This window comes from Colias eurytheme, chromosome 11 (assembly GCF_061535395.1).
Source record: "Colias eurytheme isolate Ceu_HAF_F1 chromosome 11, ilColEury1 Martin Lab GWU primary, whole genome shotgun sequence".
In the NCBI taxonomy this organism is placed as follows: domain Eukaryota; kingdom Metazoa; phylum Arthropoda; class Insecta; order Lepidoptera; family Pieridae; genus Colias; species Colias eurytheme.
This window is the reverse complement of record NC_142990.1, coordinates 687,448-700,327: the sequence shown is the minus strand read 5'-3', so window position 1 is coordinate 700,327 and position 12,880 is coordinate 687,448. Positions and strand designations below refer to the sequence as shown.

At 31.7% G+C, this 12,880-nt stretch overlaps 1 protein-coding gene across 2 annotated transcripts in view; it reads right to left on the bottom strand.

Moving 5' to 3' along the window:
* Window positions 1-11,437: 11,437 nt before the first annotated feature.
* Window positions 11,438-12,880, bottom strand: part of vg (transcription factor vestigial) — a 52,553-nt gene continuing 51,110 nt past the window's right edge. For both annotated transcript variants that reach the window (XM_090107417.1, XM_090107418.1), the window contains exon 7: window positions 11,438-12,414. In XM_090107417.1, coding sequence (XP_089963543.1) covers window positions 12,365-12,414 — 50 coding nt within the window. In that variant the 3' untranslated portion in view covers window positions 11,438-12,364. The remainder of the gene's footprint in view (window positions 12,415-12,880) is intronic.

The window sequence follows — 12,880 nt, the reverse complement described above, 5'->3', positions numbered from 1 at the left end:
TATCATTCTTATATACATACGCCTTGGTTCAAACGGTTATACATAAAGTTTTATTTTGTATCCTATTTTTAAGGTTGTAAAGGTTATTTTGCATTCACAGAGGTAGAGATGAAAGCAGATATAAAGGGGCATCTTAGATCGCACATAAAGCTGTCTTTACGGTGAATAAATTAGTGCTAAAGCCTAATGGTCTAGTCTAGATATCTCTGAATTACGTGTTTAGTCGCTGGAAGATATTCCTTTCTCAGGCTTAATAAGACCTCTTTTATTTAGTTTGTACAGTAGCTATACAAATTTGTTTTTATAGCTACTGTAGAAACTAAATAAAATTTTTAGTTATCTTGGGTTATATGAAGACGAAGGACCGTTCCCTGATTGTAAAATTAACATACTTTCCTTTTCTAAATTAAATTGATTTTTAATAGGAAAGTCAAGTCACGAAAACTAATGTATCCAACAGAACATAATTCCTTCCATACATTGAGGACACAATCGAAGCATTAGCTTAGAATAACATTAAGTACTTAGGGGCTCTATTTACTTTACCTCCTTTGGTATTTTATCACACATTGTTTCATAGTTTATTTTCTTATCCTCGATTGATGCTAATCTTGCATCCATAATGTATCTAGGTAAGTACCTATATCTTCTTTTGAAGGAAGGAACTTTTCTTGAAGGAACTTCTCAATTCATAGCATATCTTTTAAATGTAAATATGTATCTATCATTTCGCTCTCTCATCATCGCTTTATTTAAGTATCTACTTATATACAATTATTTACAAATATAGATAGACAACTAGGTTTTAAATTGAATTCTACTACACTGTTGTATTCTTTAATATTCATTGTGTTAATAAATAATATAAACACATTACACAAAAATAATACAATTATCGAAACTAATTTATGTAAACACTAAAAATAAACAGGGAAGCACTATAAATAAAATATAATATAATAAAATAACAAGCTCTTGGATCACTTTCAGTTACTTGTAAGCAAACTGTCGATCGCCTCTCGGACTAATTCTGCGGCACTTATTTCGACATACGTCATAAAGTTACTTATATGGATGTACAGCAGCCATTAAAAGTCATAAAGATTAATTACATTAAAAATAACATTGATGGAATTCAATATATTTTTTTATTTCAATTTAATATTTACAGGTAAAAATATATTATAGTATATTTATATATTCATAAAGTAAGTTTTGGGTGGGCTTCTGAAACTGAGACATCTACCAAAAGTTCGATTGAAGGACTCATTGTAAAACATAAGGGTTCAATACTGTATACACATAATTTTGTTTATTAAAATCGATTACCATAGAAGCGAGAGCCGGTCTTTTACGACTTTGCATCACAGTTTTTTATGAAATTTAAACTGAAAATAGTTGAGCCATGCCGCATACGCTATTTTTTTGAAAAACTTATATTAAAGGTGTAATCGTTGCACGATTTTCAAGGGTGAAGTCCTTAATAATACACAAACTGTACAAATTAAGTGTAATATTATGTCTTAAACTACACCCATTTACACTAAGAAACTTTTTTTCAGGTATCTACGAATAGTGCATAACGAATTTCAGGATATTACCTACTAGATTTAATGATATAAAACTAAATGATAACACTTGATTCACAGAAAAACTCACAAATAATTGAATCTAGTTTCCTCTCAAGTCTTTTTATCGTCTAAAATCTCAAACCTTTAATTGCACATTTGACATTTCTTTAATCGCGTGGAATCTCCCAAATACCTCTATCCAAGATCAGCGAAGCGAAGATCGGCGATAGCTCTGTTGTTTTGTTGCAATGTGTTAATCCAGTCCTGATAAAATCGTACCTTTTTAGGTTAAAACAAACCACATACTTTGTTATGGTAGGGATAACAATTGGTTAGCGAGAACCTATGAAGTTAAGGTGTTGGTGGATGCTTAAATATGTATTCAATGTTATGTCGTATTGCAAACATAATTAACTAGTAAACTACCTATCAACTGTGTACAATGCTCATATTTCTAAAATGTTGTCATCATTATATCCTGTCCTATCCTATCCTACTAATATTATAAATGCGAAAGTTTGTGAGGATGGCCGATGTGTATGTGTGTGTTTGTTAATTGTTACTCTTTCACGAAAATAGGTACTAATGAACCGATTACAATGAAATTTAGCACACATATATACAGATTACAGAGTAACCTGGACTAACACATAGGATAGGTTTTATTCCGAAAATCCCGCGGGAACGGGAACTATGCGGGTTTTTCTCTGAAAACATGGGCTTGGCCGCGGGCGGAAAGCTAGTATAATAATAAACTCGTGCACTTGGTTCGACTTGATTATTGATGATTCTGCTGAATTCATTACACTGACATAATTATATTAATATTTATAATTTATCTACTTTACTATATAGCAAAGGTCTAGATTATATCTGACTCTCACTGACCTGTACACAGAGTACTATCTACTGTGGTACTATGGAGTGACTACTGACTAAACTCACCATTTGTTCTATCAAACTGCTTTCAGTGCGGGGTCGCTGTTTGTTACCAATAATTCCTTGACTTACCTAATAATTATGACAAACATATATATCATTAAACGTTTCATCTATTATTCGTCCATCTATTAATACATAAATCCACCTCCAAGCCACATGTCATAACCGTTCAAACAGATGCAATCGAAGTTTATCAACAAAAAGTCAAAGCGCGCCGGTCGCGGTGTCACCTCAGTAATTTATTATAGGAAAATATCCGTCTTATTAAGCTCTTAATGAGATTTCGGGTAATTAGGTCGGATTGGAATCCGGAACCGCTAGGGATGGGGCACATGTGTTTAGTTGGGATATTGTATTGAGTAGGTAAGGCGGTTATAGACTAGAGGAGAAACGCTTACAAACTATTGCGGAGTATGGGACATGGGTGGTAAATGGTGATAGTACAGATTGAGCTAGCTCTTTAATATTCTTGAAACTAGCAAGTGCCTTAAACTTTAATGAACTGCACTTTCTTTATAGAAGTAAGAAGAAGTAGGTAGTGGCAGGTAGAGATGTACCCTTAAAACAACATCTAAAGTGAAGAAAACCTAAATCTATACAACACAAATAAAAGCATTACGAAAGATACATTTTCCCAATTATTTCATTACAAGTGTAAAGTTTATGCAAAAAAAATTTTTCCATAAAATACACAAAAAACGTTTGTGTATAACCAGCCTAAACCCCATAATGAGATAGCAAGTTATCAGTCCGGTCACGGTTTATCGCTGTTAAGGGTTTGTTTGCGCCTTGCGTCTTATTTCAGAAACGCCGCTAATGGCTCTTTTTGTGAGAAAATGTCCCAATTTGCATTTAAACGCAGTGGAGATGTTGGGACATGATCATTAGAAAGTACTTCTGCTTAGCATTTACGTGTAATAAATAGGTGATAAATGCATAGATATTGATAAAAGGATGATTTTAAATTTTAATTGAGTGAACTTTTATTTCATAAAGGATGTAATAAATAATTATTTTCTATGTTATCTTATAAATAGGTAGGTAGGTAGGTAGGTATGTAAGGGTAGGTATACAGTTTGAAATGCGTATTTAAAATTAAGAAACATTTTGTTGATCATTTTGTGTAGGTATAATACCACAAATTGTATGACATAGGTTGTACTGCTATGAATAATGATAAGTACCTATTTACCTTCTAAATATGTAGGTAGGTACCTACTACATAGCAGATTTATGACAATAAGTGCAATTTATGTCTACAATATGTTCGACAAGCTTTTTGCAAATTAAGCTTACAGATATTACCTACAATTGTCGTACCTCTTAATATCGCCAGTCTTTCTTCATAGGTAACATTTACTGTAACATAACATTTGTTTATTTTTTTCAGGCTTGTCTCGTAATATGACAAAGGGGCCGCTAACAAGCCGCCAAGGGCAGCTGCCAAATACACGTCGTTATGATTAACTACACACAATATTTGACAACTGTTTTTGTGATGAACTTTTTGCATTCATTTTGTATCTATCTTATAAATAGCAAATCTACTTCCAGTATTAACATCCAATAATGAATAAATAAATATTTGTTATGAATCATTTGTTTTATTGAACAACTAGCGGTCTGCCCCGGCTTCGCCCGTGGTACATAATATTTACGTTTTCTCTACATAAGAACCATCCTCGTACTTCAAGGAATATAATAAAAAAAGAATCATCGAAATCGGTTCAGCCGTTCTCGAGTTATGCGCTTACCAACACATTTTGCGATTCATTTTTATATAAAGGTAAGAATAAGATATTCAGAAGTAATTACTAGTATAGGAGGTTAGGTTAGTTTCTTGATAAAAAAAAATATCAAAGTCAATTAAAAAGTTTATGAAAATTATTGTCTAGATATCGGTATAGCTATCCATTACTGACTTAACAACGATCAGAGACAGGACGCCACAGTAGTTTGTTCAACCTATTAAAAAATTATCGTCATTAGTAGGTACCAGTTATTTTAGCGATAACAAAAATCTCCTTAGTCGAAAAACTTCACAGGATAAAATTTCATACCAAACATCTACATAATAATAGGTAAACACCGCGTTATTTCATTATATCTCAGGTTTTAAACACACGTGGAATATCTTTGTGCAAATACAAACAATAACTAAGTCTCATCACAAATCCCCAGAGAAGCTATTAACTTGAAACTACTCTTTTGGGGATTTGGGAATATATTGTCTACATATTGAGTTTTATTGTTGTGAGTTTTACAGTTAAAATTAGTGCCCATAAATCACTAGATGATTGTCACCATTTTACTAAAATAGGTACGTTTAATTCAAATAGGTACATCGGAATATCTTGTAAGTACCTACCTATCTTAATTGAAACTGTATTGTTAGGCATAAATTAATACAGTTACCCACTTAAAATTTAATTGATAACTAGTAACAAGTAACAACGCACATATTAACAAGTTATAGCTATTTTTGTTCAATTTGATTTTGCCATTTTTCAAGTTTATTATGTAGGTAGGACCTACTAGCAAAATAGCTAGATCAAGAGGAAGGATTCGTAAGCAAACTTAAAAAGCTCAATTAAATTTTAACCAGAAGAAAGCATAGGTAGGTACCATAGGTACCTAACTACCTAAAAATACCTTAGTTCTTATTTATAAAAGGGAAATAATAAAACGAGCGACTGAAAATAAAGTGAGCGACTGATTATGAGATACGTCTACTGATTTAATAACTTGAGCGGTATGAATTTGAGTAATCGACAAATAAACTAAACAAGCAACGAATATTAGTTGATAATAAAATACAGATTGAGCGTACTAAAGGAGGATTGTGATTAATCCATTTGATATATTAGAATTCTAAATGTGCGATTACATTACTATATGAGCGACTAAATTACTAGTTGAGCCGCTTGAGCGAATAGATTACTGACTAAATTACGCTCATCTAGAACGACTAAAAACACTAGAAAAAATTGTTCAAATAGTTATTTGATAAAACTTTCAAAAACAAATTGAACTGATAGTATACCTACTCTGTCCATTATAGTATTTTTCAAAGTGATTTTTCTATTCGAAATACCTCGATTAATATAAAATGCCACTCAGTATAAATAAATCATAATTGCCAAATAATGAATATAATACAAGATGTAATTTTGTCACTCAATCAATTAATATTAGGTCGCTCAAATATTATGAAGCTGCTCATTTTGTATTTTATGTAACGCAAATTAATGTTTGTTAGTTGCTGATCTATTAATTTTTCATCGCTCGCAGTCAGTCGCTCACTTAGTAATTCTGTTACCCCAACTAATTATTTTTGATAGCTAAAACTTAATTTACAGTCACTCGTTTAAATACTACCCTTTATAAAAGTGCACCCTTATTATCCACCTATTTAGATACATACCTAAAAGAGTGTGTACCTATACAGACATATCTACACATTAATTACCTTCTCCATTCGCGTATATTCGCTAGAAAAACCATTATCATTGGCAAACAATCGCATCTTTAAACATATTAAATTAAATGATATCCATTTTAATAGAACAATGCGAAAGAAGTGATGCGGAAAAGATAACTGATGTGTTACCTACGCACATTCTTATGTTAAATACCCATGTACCTACCTATTATATAAAATTACAATTTACATTAGATGCGGTTTCTCACCTAAACGATTTTTATATTATTGATATGAAAGGGGTTTTTAAGAATTAGGTAGGGTAAGTCCGGGGTAGTTGGCCATAGTTTTTTCTAAGCTCTATCAAAAATGAAATACTGTTGTTTTTGTGATTGTATTTATTTTTTATTAAACTTTAAAGATTCAGCTATGATATTCTAAACATAAAAGTAATAAATTCCAATAAGATCACCTTATTAATTTAAGTTTTTTAAAAATCACAATTGGCCATCTCCCCCGAGGTGTACGGGCGTGATGGCCATGGCACTAGAGGTAAGATGGCCATAACTCAATTATAGGCTTACGATTCCTTTTTAGTCCCATTTCATAGTGTTAAGTCTTCTTTATCTTCTTCGCCGCGTTTTCTCGGTTGGTGTCTCCCCCTTTTCAGTTGAAGTCACTGTGGAGACCGCTTTAGAAGCTTTTTCAACAAGCACGTGTCCCGGACGACTGTTTAGCTGTAGTCCAGATTGATCCATATTAAATACGCAGTTAGAAGATAACATCTCATTGTCTTAGATAAGGATGCATTCAAGCAGTTGAAATTATGCATTTACTTCTAATTTAACTGTTCGGCTGATTCGTAAGCTAAAGCGCCTTTACTTTTTAGCTTGCATTGTTTTGAAGTAACAAATTTCTTCTCGTTTTCTTCTCCAAATGAGGTCCCATTGGTCCTTTCTTGATATTATTTTTGAAGTGATACTTCTTTAAGCGTGTTGAGAGTAAAATTTCAAAGTCGCGTCATGACAATACCGTCACGTCATAGACTAAGGCGACGATTTTGGTATCTTTGAATCTTGCCAAAGAAGCTTCACTTGTGACACGTGTGCTCGGCACACACACTCTTTTTATTTTTATTCGTCATTCTAATGTTTTTATAGGTATTTGGTACTGGAGCCCTTCCATGCGCACTGATAAGCTATCATTACTGCATTAATAGTTGCTTTTAGCGATTCTTCCAACCTCTCACAGCCACTGCATTTCTCTTGTATTTATTAGGCATCTAAAACAAATATAAAGATAAATCAATTATTTGTACAAAACATAATTTTTATAGTATGTAAATATGGCCATCATATACCGACTAGAATTGGCCATCTGCCCTTATATTCCGCGAGAGATGGCCACATCAATATCTAAACCAAATAATGACATGAAACAAATAATTTTGACGTTATAACGTAGCACTGTTCTTATACTTTACAACAAATACAAATATCACCATTATTTTAAGAAACTAACACCACAGTTGTGAAAAACAGTTGACATCTAAAAAATATTCAAGCTATTCGAATCAAAAAACAAAAGATTTACTTACTTTTTCTTTGTTTTCCGCTTAATATTTTGCCGTACCTTTGCCCTCACACACGACGCGCAGCTAACTAAGCGCTAAATAGTGACATCTAGTGAACGAGTCCCTGAAATATTTCGATTGGCCATCTCTCCAGTATGGCCATCTACCCCGGAATTACCCTAGATATGTATTTCATAATAATTATTGTAGTAGGTACCTACTTTAGTTTACGTTGTCGATATCATCGACATCGGAGGAGTTTTAGAAATTAACTAACGTTAAAATAACGTTAAATTCTATCTATCGTTTTTGAGTTGTCTCACAGCTATGCGTTTATGGTGAAAATAAACCCACAAACAACCTAAATAAATAACATTTACAGCGATTTCCCGAATTTAAATGCAACCACCCCAGCAATTAAGGAATTATAAACAGTTCCGAAGTTTTCCAATAGTGTCTAATTGTGTGATATCCTCATTAACGCTCCATTAGCATAAATAACGCAGACAAATCGTCTGTTTGTTTAACGATAGCTCAGGAACCGAGGAATGTACCGAATCCATTGAGTGTTGTTATTTGTGTCGCTGGGACGCCATTAACGGCCTTTATGAGTGCTTCAGATTCTATTGTTCGCGGTTGAAACAATATGCTGCTAAGTTTATTTCCGTTCTATTCATTTAGAAATGTTTTTACAAGTTCCTTAATTTTGGTTGTTGAAATGGATCGACTTAATTGTCACCGTATTTTCATGGTATTTTCAGAGGTAGCTGATATTTATAATGTGTTTTTATGTAAATTAATGTCTGTGCCCTATTGAAGTAATTCAATTAGATTTAAGCATAGTTATAGCAAAGTATAAACTATACATATACATACTAGACTTTATATTATATAATAAACTAGCGGTCCGCCCCGGCTTCGCCCGTGGTATCTACATGTTTAAACTATCCTATCTCTCAAGTTGGATCGAACTGCACATGGTGTGCGAATTTTATTATAATCGGTTAGGAGTCCATTGAGGACAAACATTGTGACACGAGATTTATATATATTATAGATTGCCACTAATCAAGAATTTCTATAGCTCATTTGGTCATTTATTATGTTGTATAACCTAACAATGTAAATTGTAAAGTTTCATCAAAATCCGTCCAGTAGTTTTTTCAGAAAGAGTAACAAATAAACATCCTCAGAAACATTCGCATTTATAACGTAGGATATCAGATTTGTAATGATTTTCTGAAAGCTTGTCTTATAACTCCAAAATAATTGTGTTCTTAAATGTAGACGAATTGCTACTACAAGAAGATAATGACGTTTTTTATATAGCCTAAGGTACCTATTCTTTCTTTATTTTCTTGAAGACACATTACACAATCAAATAAAACTAATCGGAAATTGTTTCCTCCTTCTAGTATAGTAGTATCTCTCCTTTGTTATTTCAAACATCCATTGAATAACTTTTGGATGAAAATTCAGAAAATGGATATAAATAGCACTTACTACTAATTTATTGTTTCATATAAAATATACCTACATTTAAGAAATAACATTAAAACAACCATTCGATTTTGTATATTATATTTATTGAGCCCGCTCGATTTAAGCTGTAACAATATTCATATAGATACATCATAATTAGGACGCCTTCACACTACCTACACGATAACTCGCAGTGTGAACACGCCTTTACAATACGGTCATTTACAATTGAAGCTGTGATAAAACTATAGATTTTTCTAGATATTTATATATATTTCCTAGAATATATCAAATAGATTCGCTTACTTACATACAATTGTTGTAAAAAATGTGAAAATTAACCAAATCAAAGTAAGTAAACGAATCTTTTTATATAAGGACACAAGGCTTTTTGCATTTTTGGTAATTTTACATTATTGTTGATTTACATAATTAATAATTATGAATTAAGTGGCATGATAATTATTTAATTAATGTCCCAATTACATGAGAAATCTGAAAGTTGAACATAAATATAATATCAATTACATAATATTTAATTATACTTTTTGTGGTTATTATTCAATTACAAATGGATATGATTATATTATATAAATATATAATAAGCTGTTTACATTATTATTTCACGTATATGATCAGCATTGTAATTGTAATGTTAAATAATGATCAAATAAAATTATAAATTAGAAAGGGGCGTTATTTCTAAGGGCCTTTAAATAACTAACACCCCCCATAATTTAGAATATCTAACCAATGATAATTATTTATTATCATCATTAAATAAATATTTCGCGTTTTATATGATTCAAGTTTAAAAACATTTTAAAATTATTTAAGACTTTACCTACTAAAAAAACTAGATTCTTATGAGAAGCAAAATATTTATTTAATTCTGATGATAAATTAATAACCAATAAAATACAATAAAATAAACAAATTCCAACAATTACATGCCACCAATTATTTATTTTCATATTAAATCCATAGTTTTATAAATTGATAAATATACACATTTAGTTACTAAAATCTATATAGAAACAAATTCTGGTCGATTTTATTATTAATACATTTTTCTTGCTAATTTTTATTGTTTAATTAGGCAAATATTTTTTTTTGTCTAAAGATATTTAGATATAATGAATTTACAATTTAATTAAAATAAACTTAATATTGAATGAGGTAATATGATAGTGGAAAATTTTTTTGTTCTTATTTTTCAAATCCCGAATCGAAATTAGAAATTAAATCAAACAAGTTTTAATTTTACGATTATAAAAAACAAAAAAATAATTTGCCCAATCAAGCAATTAGATACAATTGTATAAACGAGCGCAGAGCTGCGAGACCCGACGCGGTAAGGATTCCGTATTTACATTCGCGGTAGCTTTCGTTATTGCACATTCATTATATTATACATGGAGTATCCAATGCGGTTACGTTATTCAACTATTGATATTGATAAGTGGCAGTGAATGTGAAAATATGAGTGTGTTCTTTTTAACTTCCGACATCAAAAAAAGCTACACAGTATTTGTTTGAGGTATTGTAGAATCATTTATCCATCAACTTAAATTACATTTTACATGAATAAGTACATAATAATGTGAAATACTGACATAATACATATTATAATGTAAGTTTATGAGATAAAAATCATGACAAATCAATTGAAAACACAATTATGTTGTATGTAACAATAGAAAAACATAGATGTCAGCGTTAGGTTAGTACCTACAGACTAGACTACTTTCTTCAAGAAATAGTCCTATACAAAATGAAAATAGATATCTAGCTGTACTGCAGTACCTATACTATGTCGAAACTAATCCATTCAATATAACCATAGTATAAAATACTATAATATAACACAGTATCTATACTAATATTATAAAGCTGAAGAGTTTGTTTGTTTGTTTGTTTGAACGCGCTAATCTCGGGAACTACTGGTCCGATTTGAAAAATTCTTTCGGTGTTAGATAGTCCATTTATCGAGAAAGGTTATAGGCTATATATCATCACGCTACGACCAACAGGGGTGGAGCCACGGGGGTGAAACCGCGCGGAACAGCTAGTAGTTAAATAACGTGTAACAAATGGTCATATCGTCGGTCTCGCTACTCGTATATTCTAGCTACACTTAACTATGTACACTACACTAACTTAATATATCAGGTAATATGCACTATTTACATATGCCTACACTAGCTATGGCGCCTGACTGTGATCTCTCATTTAGGTAAATAATAAGTAAATATATCACTGGATATAAGTAGATAAATGATAGTAATAACTGGATATAAGTAGATAAATGAATGTTCCGTATAAAACTTAGATATTAATGAACTTTTAACGGTTTAAAGTGGGTTTATTTACCTATTATGGATGTAGTACCGTGATTATTTAAAGAAAAATTTCAGTTTAAATATACGTTCTCTAATGCCTAAGATTTGTATGTACACGTATTACCTATATGTATAAGTTTTATGCAAAAGTATTAGACATTTTTTAATGTAGAGATCCCGATTTCACTCTACTCTCTTATATTTAGAAATGAACCTATATAATAAAGTAAGCAACGAACCTATACAAAGCTTTAGTTTGTGACTTTTCATTCAAAATTAAAGTTAAATAATAAAATAATGTATTTTAAGCATAATAACTTTTGCCTTGTAAAGCGCATTTAATCACTAATGTCTTGCCTTCATTTACAACGCGTGTTTACATGTAAACATTTCAATAAAAACCAAACATCTATATAACAGAACAATTAATATATTTTATTCGTTGCCAATTGATAGAACAGATGCGTTCCTTACTGGTCGCTCGCAAAAAGAGTAAAAATGAAGACATTATTAAAATAACTTTAGGTAATTAATCATGGAATATCACCTGCGACAAGCCTGCGACTTATTATTCATTGATTCGGTTTGACCCCAACTGACCACTCGACCAGATGTCGCTATTGTATTATAATTGTGTCACATTTAAATGATAACGTTTTGAATAAGGGACACATGGTGACATGATTCATGTCGGCTTTTTGTTTTAGCTTCACGTTTTGCATTTATCGAAACGATTAAAAGTTAAATTTTCGGAGTTTCGAATGAAACACATGACCATTTTTCGCATATTCATAAAAATCCATTTTATGGAGGAAGGACCTGCATAGTTAGAAAAACAGCGCCCAGGCATACCTAGGTATGCAAATTCCTTTATAAATTCAGCTATTTATAAAAAAAACCTAATGAGAGATCACAGTTGAGCGCCTAAATCACTAGACCTAAAACTAATGTCTTTTTACAGCCTTAAGAGTTTCCGTCCGCGACGCGTCGCAGTCGCAGCCAGTCGCAGCCAGTCGCAACGAGTCGCACGCGCTTAGAACCAATATAGGTCTTTAGACGTGTCCTGCACCTGTGCTTCAAGACCTGCGAAGGAAAAATATTATTAATTTCTTTTAAATAGTGAAACAAAATGAATTGATTAATATAGAAAAAACATTACAATGTTATGTTTATTTTTTACACATTGCTCAATACCATATGCTCATAGGTATCTAAATTATAGGCCACTGCTAAATTATATCCGCCCGCGACTTCACCCGCGTTTGTCAGAAAAACCCGCATATTTCCCGTTCCCGTGGGATTTTCGGGATAAAACCTATCCTATGTGTTAATCCAAGTTATCCTCTATATGTGTGCTTAATTTCATTGTAATCGCTTCAGTAGTTTTTGCGTGAAAGAGTAACAAACACACACACATCCTCACTAACTTTCGCATTTTTAATATATTTAGTAGGAAGTAGGATAGGATAGCATAGGATATAATTTAGCAGTGGGTAGTTCAATGTAGCATTTTAGTTTTTACTTTTTACTCATATTTCAGAGAAAAGTA